Below are 19,374 nucleotides of genomic sequence, written 5' to 3'. Positions count from 1 at the left end.
AGTTTGCCCAAAATAGTCCTGGTTTATGGCCCAGGTTAATTCTCATAGTGCCCCTTTCACTCTCAGAAACATCCTGATTTAGATGATAAATTATTTCATGACTCTACCTCAAACCAACATCAAACTGAACACATACGCACATGCGCCTCTCTGTTCTTGGCAGTTAAGGGGACAGTGTCCATATGGTCCCTAAGCGGAGAAACCCCAGGCTTATCTTTGACTCTTCTTTGTGAGACCTATGATGCTACAATTACCTCCTGAATACATCCTCTCCTTTCTGTTCCCACTGCTCATGATCTATTTCAGACACAAATAATTACAACCTACTGTGGGGTCTCCCTGGCTTGAGTCTCTCCCTTCTCCACAGTTCTGCCAGTGATCTTTTCAAAACACAGATTAATGCCTCCTGACTCCCCATGACCTATAGATTGAAATCCAAATCCCTTCATGATTCATCCTGCTTCATCTCCTGTCCCCACCTTCCTACCCTAGGCTCTGGGAGACTGCTTGTCCCCTGAAAAGCCCACATTCCTACTCATTTCAGTATACTTGTTCCCTTCACTCCCTCCTCCGAGTCTGACCCTTTCTTCTCTTTTCTGCTGCTCTTATTTGACTTTCAGCTCATTCCTGGGACTGATCTCAAGTGTCATCTCCTAGAAGGCCTTTTCTGATTTAGCTTTCCCGTCAAAAATAATCACTCCCCCTCCACTAAACCCTAAGAGGGCTTGGCTTTTAACATTTACTACAATTTGGACTCCCGGCATGTCGGCCATTGCACATTCTGCTTATGTAACCATCTCTCCTGCCTATGCAATAAACTGCTAAGGCCAAGAATGGCATCTCTCGCAGTGCCTGAAACAGTGCCTGCTTCATGGAGGAGTTCATTGTTAACAAGTCTGAATCGAACAAAATTGATAATCCACCTCAAATTTTCCACACCAGGTTGCCCGGCACATCAGCCACTCATTCCTGGGGACACTGGCGACAGACTCAGAGGGCACTGTGACATCAGTTCCACCACAATATCTTGTGGAAGGGATATCTGCTAAGAAGAATTCAGATGTAATTGGCTGCATGCCTCCTTCAGGAGGAAGAGCAAGCATTCCCTCCCCCATCCTCTCCTCCTGAGGGCCCACCGCCCACTCAGGGTCAGACTTCATTCCCCCTCTTCTTTAGGAATCCTCCCCTTACTCTCAGTTTCTCATTTCACAAAGGATCTTGCTGCCTCCAAGCTCCTGACTCATAATTTAGGACAACTAATCTGGTGTTTCATTAGGTGTCATCTTTTGAACTGAGCTTACATCTGCGTCTGGCTTAATAGATAGCTTTTTTAGGCTGGGAGAAGACAGGGAAGAGGCAGATGTGAATCCCAGGCTTGGCCCCTGTCCAGCAGGATGATCTGACTACACCCCTTCCTAGATGCCTTAAAACCCTTCCACTCCGCTTCATGAGGACCTGTTTGGGTCAGAGAAGCCACTCACAGGGTGAAGACACAAGCCCCACATTTCAGGATGCTAACAACGGTTTGAGTGCCCAGGGCGGGCTCCCGACCCACCCAGATCTGCTGTGTCCCGGCAGTGGACTCTTTCCTAGGAAACAGGTGGATTTGGGGTGGGGCGTGCCTTAGGCCCCATACTCATAAAATCCCCTGTCTTCTCCCCTCTAAAACGGAGAAAACAGCAGCCGGTGGGTGCAGGTGGGAAGGGGTGAGGTGGAGGCTGAGAAGAGATTAGGGCTCTCTGGCACCCACCACCTCTTGCAACACGACCCTGAGACAGTGGGGCAAGTATCCCGATTTCACTAACAAAGAAACTGAGCAACTAATAGAGGAATGGGCCACGCTCCTACTGGGAGGCGGGGCAGGTCTCCCAGCCCTGAGGACTTTTCCTCCCAAGACTTAGTTGTGAAGCCCCTTTTGCCTATCCCAGCCCTTACCCGTCGGGTCAGCCCCAAATCGGAGGCCACCATCTCTCCCACAGGAGCCTGCCCCTCCCACCCCATCCCCTCCTCCCTCCTGTCTTTCCTGCCCACCCATTTGCTCGAGCTGGGGTGGCAGGAAGGGAGGTGCACGACACGGGCATGAAGAGCAAACCCCCTCCTGCTCAGAGCTGCTGCCGCCTGAGCCCAGGGCTGCACCCAGCGCAGGCCTCGTGGCCAGGCCATGGACCCCACAGAGCCCTGGAGTCCCAGCCCGGGGTCAGGGGCCTGGGACTACTCGGGGTTGGACGGCCTGGAGGAGCTGGAGCTGTGTCCGGCCGGGGACCTGCCCTACGGCTACGTCTACATCCCTGCACTCTACCTGGCGGCCTTCGCCATGGGCCTGCTGGGCAACGCCTTCGTGGTGTGGCTGCTGGCCGGGCGGCGCGGCCCACGGCGGCTAGTGGACACCTTCGTGCTGCACTTGGCGGCCGCTGACCTGGGCTTAGTGCTCACACTGCCGCTGTGGGCCGCGGCGGCGGCGCTAGGCGGCCGCTGGCCGTTCGGCGAGGGCCTCTGCAAGCTCAGCAGCTTCGCGCTGGCGGGCACGCGCTGCGCGGGCGCACTGCTGCTGGCTGGCATGAGCATGGACCGCTACCTGGCCGTGGTGAAGCTGCTCGAGGCGCGGCCCTTGCGCACCCCGCGCTGCGCGCTGGCCTCGTGCTGCGGCGTCTGGGCCGTGGCGCTGCTGGCTGGCCTGCCCTCCCTGGTCTACCGAGGGCTGCAACCCCTGCCTGGGGGCCACGGCAGCCAGTGCGGGGAGAAGCCCTCCCACACCTTCCAGGGCCTCAGCTTGCTGCTGCTGCTGCTGACCTTCGTGTTGCCCCTGGTCGTCACCCTCTTCTGCTACTGCCGCATCTCGCGCCGCCTCCGCCGGCCGCCGCACGTGGGTCGGGTCCGGAGGAACTCGCTGCGCATCATCTTCGCCATCGAGGGCACGTTCGTGGGCTCCTGGCTGCCCTTCAGCGCCCTGCGGGCCGTCTTCCACCTGGCGCGTCTGGGGGCGCTGCCGCTGCCGTGCCCCCTGCTGCTGGCGCTGCGCTGGGGCCTCACCATCGCCACCTGCCTGGCCTTCGTCAACAGCTGCGCCAACCCGCTCATCTACCTCCTGCTGGACCGCTCATTCCGAGCCCGGGCGCTGGACGCGGCCTGCGGGCGCACCGGCCGCCTGGCGCGAAGGATCAGCTCGGCCTCCTCGCTCTCCAGGGACGACAGTTCCGTGTTCCGTTGCCGGGCCCAGGCCGCGAACACTGCCTCGGCCCCCTGGTAGCTGCCTCGGGCCGCTGGAGGTGGGCGACAGCGGAGCACCGAGAGGAGGGGAGAAGTCCCGGGAGGGGACCCAGATGCGCCTGTTCTGGCGGCAGCAAGCTGCTCCGGCCGGCACCGCATTGCCTCGCGCGCTGCCTGGACTCCCAGGGTCTCCTCCATCAGCTTCCCCGGAACCTCAGAGCAATTGAACTCCCCTAAACCAGGCTCTTGAGACTAGCTGTTCCCTGTCAGCCTGCAGGGTACAAGATAAGTGCTATGAGATGGAGCAGACAGCAACTCGGAGACCCGCAGATTCACCAAGAAGACAGAAGGGAAGGGGATTTCCTTCTCTGCCTCATTGGGAGGAGCACTGACCAGAAATCGAACCCAGACCCCCAAATGCCATTCTGGTTTCTGGCTGTGCTTTCTCCCGTCTCCCACAATAGCTTTTGCTTTCAGAGAAATACCTTCTCCAAGTCAGGCCCTCTGCCCTTCTCACTCACAAAACCCTGGTGTTGAATCTGGTGACACTTCTCCCCCTACGAAGCGGTAGGACTCACCTGGAAGTTGTTCTGGTCTTTCCCTCTCAACAGAAGGTCCTGAAATCGCTCACCAGGCGTTTCTTAAGGTCTCCACCACTCAGCCAGGAACCTCAAAATCTTCTCTGTGAATTCATCTTTCTCAATAAACAGACACTCCTGCTAGCCCTGTCTTCACAATCGTCTTTGCTTGCGCAGTGGGAGTGAAATGCGTATCAGGAGGCGGGTCGCACACTGGGTGAGACAAAACTCAACACAGTAGTTGAGGTTGATCTCAGGATGATGAGGATTTGGGGTGGTGTCTGGGGGCATGAATGCTGGCTGCACTCTGCAGGTGCAGTAATCCCATAGGAGGAAGCAAATCATTTATTCTTATTATTTTTAAGGACATTTCACATTTTGAAAGCTACAGAAAGAAAATATATTTATATAAGGGCATCTGCCAGCCGGGTGTCACTTCTGAGAGAAGATGTGTCATTTTGGATTTTCAAATATATACCAGGCCTTTTTTTTTTTTTTTCTATCTTTTTTCAGACCTTCCAGTATGAACTGTGGGGATTAGCCATTTTCTGACTCTGTCATTTCTCCTTTGAGGTTTCTGTAGGGTTTGGAAATTCACTGTTTATACTTTTGATTTAAGAGGATTTGGCCTAAAGACATTTCAGTCAGTGTACATCCTAGCCAGATCCCCACAGGCCAGTCTGGATGTTGCAAGCTCTGGGGGAAAGGGTGGGTGTGCACGCGGATAAGCACCTCAGTGCTAGGTTGGGTCTGAAGCCTGGCATTCTGTCGCAGGCTATCCATCCCATCCCCCCATCAAATACCCCTGTATTCTCTTCAGCATTTGGAGCTGCTGAATTAGAGCAGATTGAACATCGGGTCTCCTAGATCAGCCTGCCAAAAAGTGCATTTCTGCATGTTCCTCCCATATACTCCAAGAGAGGCAAGCCTTGCAGCCTGTGAGGTCACCTCTGCCAGCAGGACACATTTCAGGCACTTTGGTGTTTGAGAGCTCGGTTAAGTCTTGGCACTTCTTATCCTCACTATTGCTCTCTGAGGCAAGAAATTATTTTTTCATGGGGCTGAGACCCCAGGATTTTCAGGGCAGGGAAGCTGACTCTGATCTGGGTTTGTGTGTAACAAGATCTCAGAATAGAGGAGGCACTTTTCCAGGCTATTGGGACTGAGTCCCCACCTCCAGCCCTGCCAGGTTGCTGCTTCTGACTTACTGACTAGCTGAGTTCCCTGAAAACAGACGGGAAGAAAGAAGGCTTCTCCATGCCCTGGTGGGTTTTTGGCTCCCCTCTTGCAGTAGCTATTGAAACTCAACATTCCCCCTGCTGTGGAACTCTGTGCGGGAGAGACAGTTTCGCCCTTTGTTTGAGTAGATCACGGAATTGATCTACCATGTGTCCTTTGGAAATGTTCCCTTCAATACAGACAAAAATGAAAGAGGATCAGTGAGCTCCCATCTCCCACTGGGGAAGATGAGGCTCAGATTCAGCAAGGAACTGGTTAAACGAGCATTCCCGCATATGTGGCTGGTGGGAGTAGATTCCTTTAGAAAGCAATTGTCAATCTTTATCAAGAGCTTTAGAACTTTTCACATCCTATTTCTTTAAAATGTTTATACCCTTCGACCCTGTAGTTTTGCTTCTGCCATTCTCTTCAAATGCAACAGTACTAAATCTAAATTTTAACGTTTCTGCACTGATTTATAGAAGTTTTTTTGTTTTGTTTTTGTTTGTTGTTTTTTTGAGACAGGGTCTTGCTCTATCACCCAGGCTGGAGTGCAGTGGCGCTATCTCAGCTCACTGCAACCTCTACCTCCTGGGTTCAAGCGATTCTCCTGTCTCAGTCTCCCAAGTTGCTGGGAATACAGGCATGCACCACCACGCCCAGCTAATTTTTTGTATTTTTAGTAGAGATGGGGTTTCATCGCATTAGCCAGAATGGTCTTGATCTCCTGACCTCGTGATCTGCCCACCTTGGCCTCCCTAAGTTCTAGGACTCCAGGCGTGAGGCACTGCACCCGGTGGCTGAGTTATAGAAGTTTTTAAAGAGTTAAACCTCAAAAGAAACCACTTTAAATGTCCAACAATAGTGTAATGTCTTTATTAAGATGAATGACTATTATGCAAATTTAAGATGTTCTTTAAAGAGAGATTGAAAAATGCTGACGATAACTTAAAAGGGAAAAAAAGGTAAAATTGTATCTGTTAAAACGCCTCCACACACTTCAAGTCTGGAGGATGTAAAATGGTTAGCACTGGTTTTGTTAAGTAAAACAACATGCTTCATAGTCCTTCTGACAAAAAATGATCTTTTGCTCTTTTATTTCTCATAGCTCAAGTTTTGAACATTATATCTCTTTTCTCTAGGTGCTAACGGAATGCTGTCGATTTATTTCTTTGCTTCTTGCTTGTCTCTCCTGTCAGAATGCGAGCTCCATGCATGCAGACAGTTTTGTCTGTTGGTTCAAGGCTGTGTTCCCAGTGCCTGGAACAGTGCCTGCACACCTCAGGCACTCACTAACTACCTATTGAATGAATGATCATCAGGACCATGTCATGATATGAAATACTGTCATAGAATGTGAAGAGTAAAAGGAAGCTATTGCATTTTATGTATAACAGCTATGTTTTATTAAAGGACTTGCAAAAAAAGGCTAGGAAGAAATACAATAATCATTAAGGATAATGATTGTGTTAGAGTAAGTGGATTTTAGATCCTTTTTTCCCCTCCATTTCTTTACTTTTAAATTTTCTATGAACTTTTTTTTTTTTTTTGAGACAGAGTCTTCTCGTGCAATCATAGCTCACTGCAGCCTCAACCTCCTGGCCTCAGCCTCCCCCCACCTTGGCCTCCCAAGGTTTGCTAGGATTACAGGCATGAACTACTGTGCCTGGGTTTATAAGCTCCTTCCTTCCTTCCTTCCTTCCTTCCTTCCTTCCTTCCTTTCTTTTTTTTGAGACAGAGTCTCACTCTGTCACCCAGGCTGAAGTACAATGATGGGATCTCGACTCACTGCAGCCTCCGACTCCTGGGTTCAAACAATTCTCCTGCTCCAGCCTCCCAAGTAGCCTGGATTACAGGTGCCCACCAATTTTTTTATATTTTTAGGAGAGACGGGGTTTCCCCATGTTGGCCAGGCTGGTCTTGAACTCCTGACCTCAGGTGATCCACCCGCCTCAGCCTCCCAAAGTGCTGGGATTACAGGCGTGAGCCACCATGCCTGGCCCCCTATAAACTTCTTTTAAAGGGCAGTTAACAAATAGCAGCAAGCTACCAAAGCACTGGCGCTCAGTAACAAGCGGCCTGTCCTTGGCTACCTCGCTTAACCTTCTTGAGCCTCACTTTCTTCATCTAAAGGATGAAGATGATAATATCTCCTCAGGCTGCCTCACAGATCAAAGGAAATAATCTTGAAAGTACTTTGTAAGCTGTGGTGTTTTAGACAAGAATACTGCAGGAGTTTTAGACAATATACCCTCAAGATTAGCTTGTTCCAGGCCAAGCTACCCCCTCCCCATCCTTGTAGCCATGGAGAGGAGACGGCTGGAGCCGCTCTGGGTTTTCAAAAGGTCAGCATCTGGGCTAAGGCTGGGCGCACTGGCTGTGTGTGATTCTGATTTGCTTCTTGTGACTAATTCTGGGCTTCCTCCTCACCTCTGTCAACCCCATGGGTGCTTTCTTGGGGGCACAGTGTGGGAACCCAGGGCACTTGGGTTGATGAGTGATTTGGGGAGTTCAGCCGAATGGCAGAGCTCCAAGGCTGGCATTTGGTGATATGACTCAGTCCCATACCACTCTGAAGGCAGAGTGAGGACTCTGGACATTTGTGAGTACGTCTTGCTTGTTAGAACTTACTGGGTCTAACTCCCTGTCCTACCTGGGCTGAGTGGCCACAAGACGTACTTATCCCATCACCCCTAGCCTCAGTCAAAAGGGGAAAATGATGAAAAGACTGGGAAATGCTTGGGATATGAGAGGAAAGGAGAAAGCAATGATGTGAAATCACCCTTCTTCTTCATCATCATGAAATCAAAAAGTATTTATTGAGTGTGTAATTACATCTTCAATGAAAGTGGGTACTGCCTGAGATTCATATTTACATCCATCACAGGGCTTTAAGGCCAGAAGCTCATTTTGTCCATTCTGAGAATGAAGAGACTGAGGGCCAGAGATGGGAGTCGCTTAAGGTAATAATCACCACTTATACCTGTGTAGCTTATTGCGATTTTTTTTTTTTTGAGACAGAGTCTCTCTATGTCGTCCAGGCTGAAGTGCAGTGACACGATCTCAGCTCACTGCAACCTCTACCTCCTGGGTTCAAGCGATTCACCTGCCTCAGCCTTCCAAGTAGCTGGGATTACAGGCACATACCACCATGTCCAGCTAATTTTTGTATTTTCAGTAGAGAAGGGGTTTTACCATGTTGGCCAGGTTGGTCTCAAACTCCTGAGCTCAAGTGATCCACCTGCCTCGGTTTCCCAAAGTGTTGGGATTACAGGTATGGGCCACCACACCCAGTTGCAAGTTTTTTAAAAGCAGGCTGGCCATGGTAGCTCTCATCTGTAATCCTAGCACTTTGGGAGGCTGAGGTGGAAAGATCGCTTGAGCCCAGCAATTGGAGACTGGTCTGGGCATCATAGTGAGACCCTATCTCTAAAAAAATTAAAAATGGCCGGGTGCAGTGGCTCATGCCTGTAATCCCAGCACGTTGGGAGGCCAAGGTGGGCAGATCATCTGAGGCCAAAAGGATGAGATCAGCCTGGCCAACATGGTGAAACCCTGACTCTACTAAAAATACAAAAAAACTAGCCGGGCCTGGTGTCGGGTGCCTGTAATCACAGCTACTTTGGGAGGCTGAGGCAGGAGAATTGCTTGAGGCGGGGAGGCAGAGGCTGCAGTGAGCTGAGATCACACCACTACACTCCAGCCTGGGCAACAAGAGCAAAACTTTGCCTGAAAAAAAAAAAAAAAAGACAAAGAAAACAAAAATAAATTTGTCAGTTTTGTGTCTGCCCAACTGAAAAAGAAAATATTTACTGTCTTGTTATATTATTTCAAAGCAAAAACCTTTTATACATAGTATCTCATTACAATATCCCTCTGAAGTAGGTGTCAAGATAATAGCTAATATTTGCCGAGCACAGATGAGAGGCTCTGAGCTAAAGTTCTTACTTTATATACATATTTATATAATATTATTAATCCTCACAATAACTTTGTGGGGTATATAATATTACTGTTTCTCTTCTACAGATTTAAAAAATGAGTTCCAGAGAGTTTATATAACTTGTCCAAAGTATCTTGCCTAAAGAACCTATATTATTATCCCCATTTTAGATAGGAGAGTTAGAACTCCAAGAGCTCGGTTGACTTGCCAGGATCACACACACAGGGCAAGGTTGAAAATTGTTGCTTCCTGGTCACAGCTCAACCCACCTTCCATCTTCCACCAGTTTTTAGTGCCCAGCTAACCCTGTTTCTCACTAACTGGTACTAAACCAAGTGTGCCAGAGTCAAGGCTGTTGCCCAGCATGGAAATTACCCCACTTCTGTTCTCAAAAAATCAGAATCCCTGTCCTATGGACATGGGCAGTAAATTGTTGGGGCATCGGATTGAGAGAGAAACGGGGCTCTTCCCAGGGGTACTAGGGGCAGGACTGGGGAGAAACCCACCAACCTCAGGGTTGCCTGGTAGTCCCAGCAGTGAGTGACAGAACTGGGGGAAAATGGGCTGGGCTTCGATGGGCACAGACCTCAGACAACAGCTGCCAGTGTCTGGGTGGAGACTGTGGTTTGCTCTGGGAGATGTACTAGACAAGGGGTGATTAATTGCTACCCTACTCTGAAAATGACTGTCTTCATGCTGTGCATGCGACCATTTCTTTCTCTGCTCTGCTTCTGAACAACCTAAAGCAAGCAGATTGTGCCATGGGCTGCTCTTATTCTGGGTCCCACAAACACAGAGTGGCAGGATAAGGAAGGTCACAGGGCACTCTGAATTCCGTTTCTTTGTAGTCAAAGCCTTATTCTTTATATAGCCAATTGTCCCAAATCTTCTTAGGTTTCTTTTTATTTTCTTTTCTTTTTCTAAGAGATGGGGTCTTGCTCTGTTGTCCAGGCTGGAGAGAGTGGTGCAATCATAGCTCACTGCAGGCTCGAAATTCTAGGCTTAAGCCATACTCCCACCTCAGCCCAAGTAGCTGGGGCCACAGGCACACACACACACCCCCACCATCATTCCCGGCTAATTTTTTAAAAATTTGTTTTGTAGAGATGGGGTCTCTCCATCTTGCTCAGGCTGGTCTCAAACTCTGGGGCTCAAGCCATGCTCCCACCTTGGCCTCCCAAAGTGCTGGGATTACAGGTGTGAGCCACTGTGTCAAGCCTTTTCAGGTTAAAATTTCTAAAATTATTATTATCATAAAGAGAGAAAATATAATATTAAGAGGGAAATAACTCAAGATCCTGCACCCTAATTGCAATAATTTTCATTTTTGCCCATCCTCTCAACCCTTCTCCACATGGTCACATTTTACATTGCTGTGATCATGTCATGTTCAGCTTTATTATTTTGCAGAACATATTATAAACATTTTATTGTACCACTATATAGATTTCATAGTTGTCATTTTTAAAGGCATCATTCAGTGTATAGACCACAGTGTAACTAACCATTCTTCTGTGATTAGACATTTATGTTGCTCAGGAACCTCTGCTTTTATAAATATACCGTAACAAACATCATTTCTATCTAGTTTGGGGCTAATTTTGAGTGTCTGTTTCAAACTGGAAAAATTCCCCTACATCCATCACCTTTTTTTGGGTTCTTCCCCCTCACCACCCTGTGTGATTCTATCACCTGTTATGTTCTTTCTCCTTCGAAAGATTGAAACCTCCTCAAAAGCAGTAGCTGTGGACTTGTGGAAAATGCATTTTGAAAAGAAATAGAGCGCACTAGGCTGGGCGCGGTGGCTCACGCCTGTAATCCCAGCACTTTGGGAGGCCAAGGCAGGCAGATCACAAGGTCAGGAGATAGAGACCATCCTGGCTAATGCGGTGAAACCCCGTCTCTACTAAAAAAATACAAAAAACTAGCTGGGCGTGGTGGCGGGCGCCTGTAGTCCCAGCTACTCTGGAGGCTGAGGCAGGAGAATGGCGTGAATCTGGGAGGTGCAGTTTGCAGTGAGCTGAGATCACGCCACTGCACTCCAGCCTGGGTGACAGAGCGAGACTCCCTCTCAAAAAAAAAAAAAAAAAAAAAAAAAACATACTTTTTTTTTGAGTGTAAGTGCTTCTTAGTAACCATATATAGGCATTCAGAGCACCAACTCCAGGGCCACTAGCTGAGTTCAAGTTCCAGCTCTGCTTCTCACCGTCTTTGAGATCTTAGGTAAGTTATTCACTTACATTTCCCCTCAGGATCCTCCTCAGATCACAGGAGGAGGGGATGATACTTCTTAAGTCAGAGTTTGTGAGAGGGTGAAATGTGTTGACTGTGACTATCTGGCACATATTAAGCATTCTATGTTTGCTATAAATTTTGGAGTAAAATTGAATTCTACTGTGGTTGTGGATTTCTCTTCTCTCTTTTTTTTTTTTTTTTCTTTTTTTTTTTGAGACTGTGTCTCACTCTGTTGCCCAAGCTGGAGCGCAGTGGCGTGATCTTAGCTCACTGCAACCTCTGCCTCCTAGGTTCAAGCAATTCTCCTGCCTCAGCCTCCTGAGAAGTTGGGATTATAGCCGCCCACCACCACGCCCGGCTAATTTTTTGTATTTTTAGTAAGGTCGGGGTTTCACGGTGTTGGCCAGGCTGGACTCAAACTCCTGACCGCAGGTGATCCACCTGCCTTGGCCTCCCAAAGTGCTGAGATTACAGGTGTAAATTACTGCACCTGGCTGGATTTCTCTTCTTAAATTCAGTGATTCAACAAACTTTCATTTTGCATTACTACTGTGCCAGGTAGGGTGCAAGACTGTGGGGCTACAGAAATGGAAAAGATGGCCGGGCCTGGTGGCTTACCCCTGTAATCCCAGCACTTTGGGAGGCCAAGGCAAGTGGATCACAAGGTCAGGAGTTCGAGACCAACCTGACCAATATGGTGAAACCCCGTCTCTACCAAAAATAGAAAAATTAGCCGGGTGTGGTGGTGGGCTACTGTAGTCCCAGCTACTCAGGAGGCTGAGACAGGAGAATTGCTAGAACCCGGGAGGTGAAGGTTGCAGTGAGCCGAAATCGTGCCATTGATTACACTCCAACCTGGGTAACAGAGAAAGCCTCTGTCTCAAAAAAAAAAAAAAAAAAAAAAAGAAAAAAAGAAAAGAAAAAAGAAATGAAAAAGACTCCCAGCTTTCCTGCAGAGCAACCATGAATAATTTGTCTCCAACCCACACCAAAAAAGAAATGTAAAATGTGGGCTTGTGTGGATCTTTTGTTTTGGGTAAAATATTATTTTTCCTTTCTTATCTCTTTTTCTTGAAATTAAAAACCATGCGGCAAATCGGTTGCTTTTGTATATCTTTGATTTCTGGGGATCAGTTGGTCAGTGTGTCCCCCCAGTGAAAGACTGTGAGGAGACCCAGGACACTTTGTCTCTCTGTCTGGAAATTTCCTACCAGAGCCCAGAGTGGTCTCTGAAATGAGTGAGGCTGTGTGCTTAATCCACAGCGATAGTTCTGTGGCAGTGCTATCTACAGACAAGGCCCCAGCACTGGGTGGGGGTTGGATAAGGAAATTTCTCTGATCCCTGTCAGCCCAAAGGTCCCCAAATCCTATGACTGTAGGCCTAGCCTGTTCTCTAGAGACTTGTCTAGTTTATTGCTTAAAATTATTATTTAACATTTAATAAAATTGACCCATCAAAAGACTAGAAGCAGACATTCATCAATTAAAGATCAAACAATCAGGCAAAACAATTTAAAAAACACATCCATTACTATGAACAAGCCCATCAATAGGAGATCAAAGAAAGAGAAATAACCGACAGCACTTATGCAAGTAAAATACACTTATCGGCCCCTTAATACATACTTTGTGACATGTAAGAGCCTGATTCTATGTGGTCCTGTACCAAGAGAGATATGTGCACACATACTTTATGCATTCTCAGAGGTTACAGTCTAAGAAACACAACACAGCAGAATTGGCAGAGGGCTCTCCAGAATGCGGTACTAATAGGGAAGTTATTTTTAATATGTAATAAATCAATACGGGTGTCTTTATGGGTTTTTCTCATATCACAAGCTGAATTTGGAAGCTAGATCAGCAAGAAGGTGATTGATCACACCTTATGAAGTTTATTGCTTTTTAACAGTAAAACTCGTTTTAGTAGAAATAGCAAATCACCTTTTGCAACCTCTAATAAAATAATTGATTCAGGAAAAGATCATCAACGGCTGCTAAAACCATTGGGTGAGAGGCTTCTGGGGAGCTGGACTATTGCAAGATGTCAACATGTCGCCCCACAGATTACTTCCCAGTGAGAAGGGGGAAAACGCAAAATGATGATGGAGGGGTCAGGCTGTCACCATCTCAACCCACTGATCTACTTAGCATTGCTAAAAGAGGACAAACAGACATGACATGCTTCAGAGCAGGAGCAGGATGAAGCACCCAGCACCACCTGTGAGGTACTTGTCAGAAAATGATAAACCTGAATCTATGCAAGCCTTTGGTGCTAATTTCCATGTGTTAGGAAACATAGGGGTTAGGAGGAGTTAAATGACAACGTGAGGACACAGACAGATAAAACAGAATTTAGGACATTTCATGAGACAACTGACCGGATTTCTTTAAACAAGTCACTGATATGATTTTAAAAGTTGGAGGTTGCGGGGCGGGGAACAATACCAGATTAAAAGAGCCAAATGCCATGTGTAGATCTTACTGGATCTAGGTACAACCAAACCAACATTTTATTTTATTTTTGTGAGACAGGGCCTCACTCTGTTGCCCAGGCTGGAGTGCAGTGGTGGGATCTCAGCTCACTGTAACCTTGACCTCCCGGGGCTCAGGTGATCCTCCCACCTCAGCCTCCCAGGTAACTGGAATTATAGGAGTGTGCTACCACACCCGGCTAAGTTTTGTATTTTTTGTAGAGACAGGGTTTCTCCATATTGCCCAGGCTGGTCTTGAAGTCCTGAGCTCAAGCATGGAGGCCAGCCCAGGCCTCCCAAAGTGCTGGGATTACAGGTGTGAGCCACTGTTCCTGGGCTAACCAACTTTAAAAGACAGTATGAGGACTACTGGGGAACTTGGAATATAACTGGGCATTAGGTGATATTAAGAAGTGATTGTGATAATGGTCAAGCAATCATATAAGAAAAATGTCCAGTTATTTTCAGAGATACATTCTGAAACATTTATTAGTCATATGTCACCATGCCTGGGATTTTCTTTAAGATATTTCACTAAAGAACAAAACAGTCCCGGTGCAGTGGCTCACACCTGTAATCCCAGCACTTTGGGAAGCCGAGGCAAATGGATTGCTTGAGCTCGGAAGTTCCAGACCAGCCTGGGCAACAAAGTGAGACCCTATCTCTACAAAAAATATAAACATTAGCCGGGTGTGGTGGCGCATGCCTGTGGTCCCAGCTACTCAGGAGGCTGAGGTGGAAGGACGGCTTGAGCCTGGGAGGCAGAGGTTGAAGTGAGCTGAGATCATGCCACTATAGTCTAGCCTGGGCAACAGAGCCAGATCCTGTCTCAAAACAACAACAACAACAACAACAACAACAACAACAGAAAAAATGAAATAAAATAAAATAAAAGGAAATAAAGAAAAAAACTATAAAAAAGAGAAAATAATATAGGGAAATGTTAATCTTTACTAAATATACTAAATGTAGGTGATGAGTAAATGGGAGTTCATTCCATAGAACTGACTTTTCTACTGAGCCCCGTCTCACCACTGCCCGAGCCCACAGAGCTATGAGAGCACCTACGACACTTTGGTGCACACATTTTTGAACAAATGAATGAAACTGCATTGACCTGAGTGAACCAATTGCAGAGGAGTGTGGACGAGTGTGGGTTGGGGGCAGAGCTCTGAGGAGAGATGGGGAGGAGGTCACACATAGCTGGGTTTATGGACCATTTCAATGGATTTAGACAGCATCTGACCTCAATTAAAACCCTCCTTTCTTCAAAAACACACTCCTTTCTCATCACTTTGAGTATTTTAAGACAAGGCAAAGGTATGAGGTATTAATTTGTTTTTATATAACGCATGCCAAGGCCATAGGCCCAGGCCTGATCACAGGGGGAGATTGGCCTTTTGAAGCCTCAAGTTGTTAAACCACAGGAAGTGGAACTTGGTCGCCAGTAAGCAGGTTTGGACCATTTAATTTGTAATTATCATGAGTAAATACTATCTTGTTTTTCCTGGGGGTTGGGTGTGAGGAAGAAGCAAAACTTTAAAAAAAAAAAAAAAAGACAATTTGGAAATTTGGAAAACATCTTTTTTTTAAAAAAAAAACCCTGCCATTTTATTGGGTGCTTACTATGTGCAAAGCACAATGCTCAAAAGCATTTTATCTGCATGATTTCATTATCCTCACCACAGTCATGTGAGTGGGTCCTCTCATGCCCATTTTACAGATGAAGAAACTGAGGCCATCTGACTACAAAACACACATTTTAAAAGTTTCCCCCAAATTATGTACCTGAGCGAGGCACTTAACATTCACAGGGGAAATTGATTAAAAAGCCCCAAATGGGTCAGGTGCTATTTATTTATTTTTAGATGGAGTCTTGTTCTGTCACCCAGGCTGGAGTGCAGTGGCGCAATCTTGGGCTTCCTGCAACCTCTGCCTCCCAGGTTCAAGTGATTCTTATGCCTCAGCCTCCTGAGTAGCTGGGATTACAGGAGCCAGCCACCATGCCCGGCTAATTTTTGTATTTTTAGTAGAGATGAGGTTTCACCATGTTGGCCAGGCTGGTCTCAAACTCCTGACCTCAGGTGATCTGCCCGCCTTGGCCTCCCAAAGTGCTGAGGTTACAGGCGTGAGCCACTGTGCCTGGCCTGTCAGGTGCTATTTTAGAGGGCACCTCCGGCCCAAGGTCTTTGAAAAATGCAACTGTTATTAGTGGTATGATTTGGACTGACCTCCTGCTCTAGGCTCAACAGAACAAACCAAAATGGTGTCACTTATGCTAAAATTTCATGTCATCAAACTGAAACTAAATTGTTTATCTGATCTTCCAAGAAAATAGGAGAGAAAGATAATAGCCAAATCCCCAGATAGGCCAGTTTTAGCCAGCATGATAAGAAGTCCCCTCTGCTTTAACCCTTACAAGGAAAGTTAATTGAAGTTACGTGATGCTAACCAGCTGCTTTTTGTTCTGATTCTGCTTTCTTCAGCCCTTTTCTGCCTGTAAAGCCAACCTCTTCTGCTCAGCTCATTGGAGCACTTTTTCTCAGTTTTTAGAGAAAAAATGCTACCCAGCTTCATAAATCACAAATAAAAGCCAATTAGATCATTTAACTAAATTTGTCATAATTTTGTGTTTTGACAGAGGGACAATAATCATCCAGCCCTCAGACCCCTGTCATGGTGTCTTCACCTCCTGCCAGGGCTTCAGGCTTCCTGAGGTGCAGCCCAGCTGGGACCTGGAAATTCCCGACCCCACACACCACCGCCCACCGGGAAGGAAGCATGGACTGGCAACAAAGTGTCTTTACTGTGTGCCATCTGATTGCAAACAGAACTGGGCTTTCCAAGAGAAACTGAGGACGACAGTGGAGAGCTTTTGTCTTGAACCCAGGAAGTGCAGGTTGTAGTGAGCCGAGATCGCACCACTGCACTCCAGCTTGGCGACAGAGCGAGAATCCGTCTCAAAAAAGAAAAAAGAAAAAAAAAAAAAAAAAGAGCGAGAGAGAGAACGGCCACAGAGGCCAGGGCATTAGGGCTCGCTGGGCCAGGGATGCTGCAGTGAGCTTGGGCTTGTGGTGAGAGAGGGGCCAGGTTTTGCTCTCCCCAAAACAGGGGTCCAAGTCTCCCCAAGCAGGGCCACAGAAAGCAGGGGTCCCAGGTTAAATTAGAGCCTCCTGGCCACCCCATTTCCCAATCTCTACCCCCCAGCACTTTCACCCTTAGGGTTTCTTCCTCGAGGGCACACAGAGGAGCAGACTTCTGGCAACTGTCGACCCCTGGGGGTCCTGCCCGGGACAGCGAGTTACACGCAGGGCAGAGGTCCGGGATAGCGCGTCAGGGGCCAGTGCTCTCCATGGGCAGAGCGAGGTCACGGTCCTGTGGTCCCTGAAATCTTCTGGGAGCCCAGGTGGCCAGGATAGAAGAGCTGAAGAGGAAGGGGGAGGAGGAAAGAGAGAGAGCGAAGGAAAAAAAAAAAGTGAAGAAAGAGAGGAGGCAGGTAGGTTAGGAAGAGGACCCTAACTGCCTGGAGAGGACCTGGGAACACTGAGAAACCAGCCCAGGATTGCTGGCCAGGAGGATGCTGGTGTGTCTCTGGGGAGCAGGCTCCTTTCCCATCTCATGCAACTCAAGAGTCTGAGCCCCAGGGATGGGCTTGCCCCTGTCCTCCAAGCATCTCTCTAGATTCAGTATCCTGGACCCATTTGGAGGGTTTTCTTCCTTTGAAGCAGCTGAGTGAGGCCCCCTGGCTGGACCTCCTAAGTCGGCTGTATGTGTTTCACATAGCTACTTACCTGCCTGCAGCCCACCCTGCACCCAATCAGTGGAGGGGGATCTGGTCCACAGAGGCCGAGGCCAACAGAGGATAGTGCCCCTCCTGCACCTGCCTCTGGCTGCCAGCTGCAGGATGCGGTCAGGAGAGGAAGTGAGGCCTAGGCCCGAGTCATTCCGGGGTTTCCAGAGAGCTTCTCACTGAGGGCATTGACAGGGCACTGTCTGGGTCTAGGCAGGCCTCCCTCTCCTCATCCCGCCCCTGGAGCAACGGTGGGGTGAAGGGGAGAGTGGGAAAGTTGAGCCTTCTCCCTCTCTTCCTCTGCCTGGCCAGAGGGCCTGAGGATTTCGAAGCTGGACCAGGATAGCTTCCTCCGGGCAGGGGGAGGGCTGAGTGAGTCCCTCTACTGTGTAGGACGGTGCTTCAGGGTGTGCGCAGCTGCCCAGCTACCATGCAGCTTTTAGACGCTCAGCTAAGGACATCCAACTCTGCTTCCCTTTCTCCTCCCCAGCAAGAACTTGAAGTTTTTCCCCACTTCCCTTCCGCTTAACAGAAAAGCCCATCTGACCGAAAATGCTTGCCCCTTCAGCCAAACTGGGAAGGAGAGAGAGCTGATGGGGGCTTAGCGGCCTCTTCCAAATCGCACCTCCTTCATCCCCCTCCATGGGCTGAGCAGTCAGTTTCCAGTGAGGACTCTGGTTTGTGCCTCCATGATGCCTACTTCTCAGGCCCTTGACCTCTTCCCTCTGCCTTTCACCCACTTTCACCCCACTGCCACAACGGGAGTCTAGGCGCCATCGCCCTCACCTGCACTCTGCACTCCTGCCTGCCCATGCTTTCTCCCCACTCCAACCACTCAACAGGCCTTTCATTTTCTAAAGGTCAGTCTGCCCAGTTCATCTCCTGGGTCAACATTTTTCAGCAGTGTGATGGTTAATTTTACATGTCAACTTGGCTAGGCTCAGTGCCCAGATATTTGGTTAAACTTTTTTTCAGATGTTTCTAGAAGGTGTTTTGTTGTTTTATTTTTTTGTGTGTGTTTTTAGATGAGATTAACATTGAAATTAATAGACTTTGAGTAAAGCAGATTACCCTCCAATCTGTGGAAGGCCTGGTTGGAACAAAGTCTGATCTCTGAAGCAAGAATGAATCCTGCCAGCAGGTTGCCTTCAAACTTGAACTCCAGCTCTTCCCTGGGTCTCCAGCCTGAGAGTCTAGCCTGCAGATTCTGGACGTGCCAGCTTTCACAATCCAATGAACCAGTTCCTTAAAAATCAATCAGTCTCTCTCTTGCATTCTCTCTCTCTCGATATAGCTGTCTATTTACCTATCTATACATACACGTCTTACTGGTTCTGTTTCTCGGAGAACACTGATTAATTCAAGTAGCTTCTCTTCAACTTCAGTATAAAAATCTTAAATCCTCACCTAGCCCACAAGGCTCTTAGTCATCTTAGCTCATATAATGCCTTTGTACAAATTAGAAAAAGCCACCCTCTCTAGGCAGATACAACTCTGACCAAACACAGGGCGAGGTGGGTGGAGAATGGTGAACCTTCCCTCTTAGTATGGTGCACAACCTGGACAACCACATGGAGCTGCCTTACTTTTGTTTGTTTGTTTGTTGTGTGTGTGTGTTTAGTTGAGACAGAGTCTCACTCTGTCACCCAGGCTGGAGTGCAATGGAGTGATCTTGGCTCACTGCAACCTCTGACGCATGGGTTCAAGCAATTCTCGTGCCTCAGCCTCCTGAGTAGCTGGGACTACAGATGCCCAGCACTGTGCCTGGCTAATTTTTTTTTTTGTATTTTTAGTAGAGACAGGGTTTCACCATGTTGCCCATGCCATTCTTGAACTCCTGACCTCAGGTGATCTGTCTGCCTTGGCCTCCCAAAGTGCTGGGATTACAAGTGTGAGCCACCGAGCCTGGTCGTTCATTGTGGGTTTCTTTTT

The 19,374-nt window shown here is 48.0% G+C and overlaps 1 protein-coding gene across 1 annotated transcript; it reads left to right on the top strand.

Annotated features, from left to right (window-relative positions):
- Window positions 1–2,086: 2,086 nt before the first annotated feature.
- Window positions 2,087–3,294, top strand: GPR25 (G protein-coupled receptor 25). The gene has a single exon (XM_011990579.1). The coding sequence runs from the start codon at window positions 2,162–2,164 to the stop codon at window positions 3,245–3,247; it is 1,086 nt and encodes a 361-aa protein (XP_011845969.1). The 5' UTR covers window positions 2,087–2,161; the 3' UTR covers window positions 3,248–3,294.
- Window positions 3,295–19,374: the final 16,080 nt, after the last annotated feature.

This window comes from Mandrillus leucophaeus, unplaced genomic scaffold, assembly GCF_000951045.1.
Source record: "Mandrillus leucophaeus isolate KB7577 unplaced genomic scaffold, Mleu.le_1.0 Scaffold38, whole genome shotgun sequence".
In the NCBI taxonomy this organism is placed as follows: Eukaryota; Metazoa; Chordata; class Mammalia; order Primates; family Cercopithecidae; genus Mandrillus; species Mandrillus leucophaeus.
The sequence above is the reverse complement of the archived record's forward strand: the minus strand, read 5'-3'. Positions and strand labels throughout refer to the sequence as shown.

Excerpts from the sequence above, each read along its gene's own strand:
- GPR25 (XM_011990579.1), top strand. The coding sequence starts at position 2,162 with ATGGACCCCACAGAGCCCTGGAGTCCCAGCCCGGGGTCAGGGGCCTGG.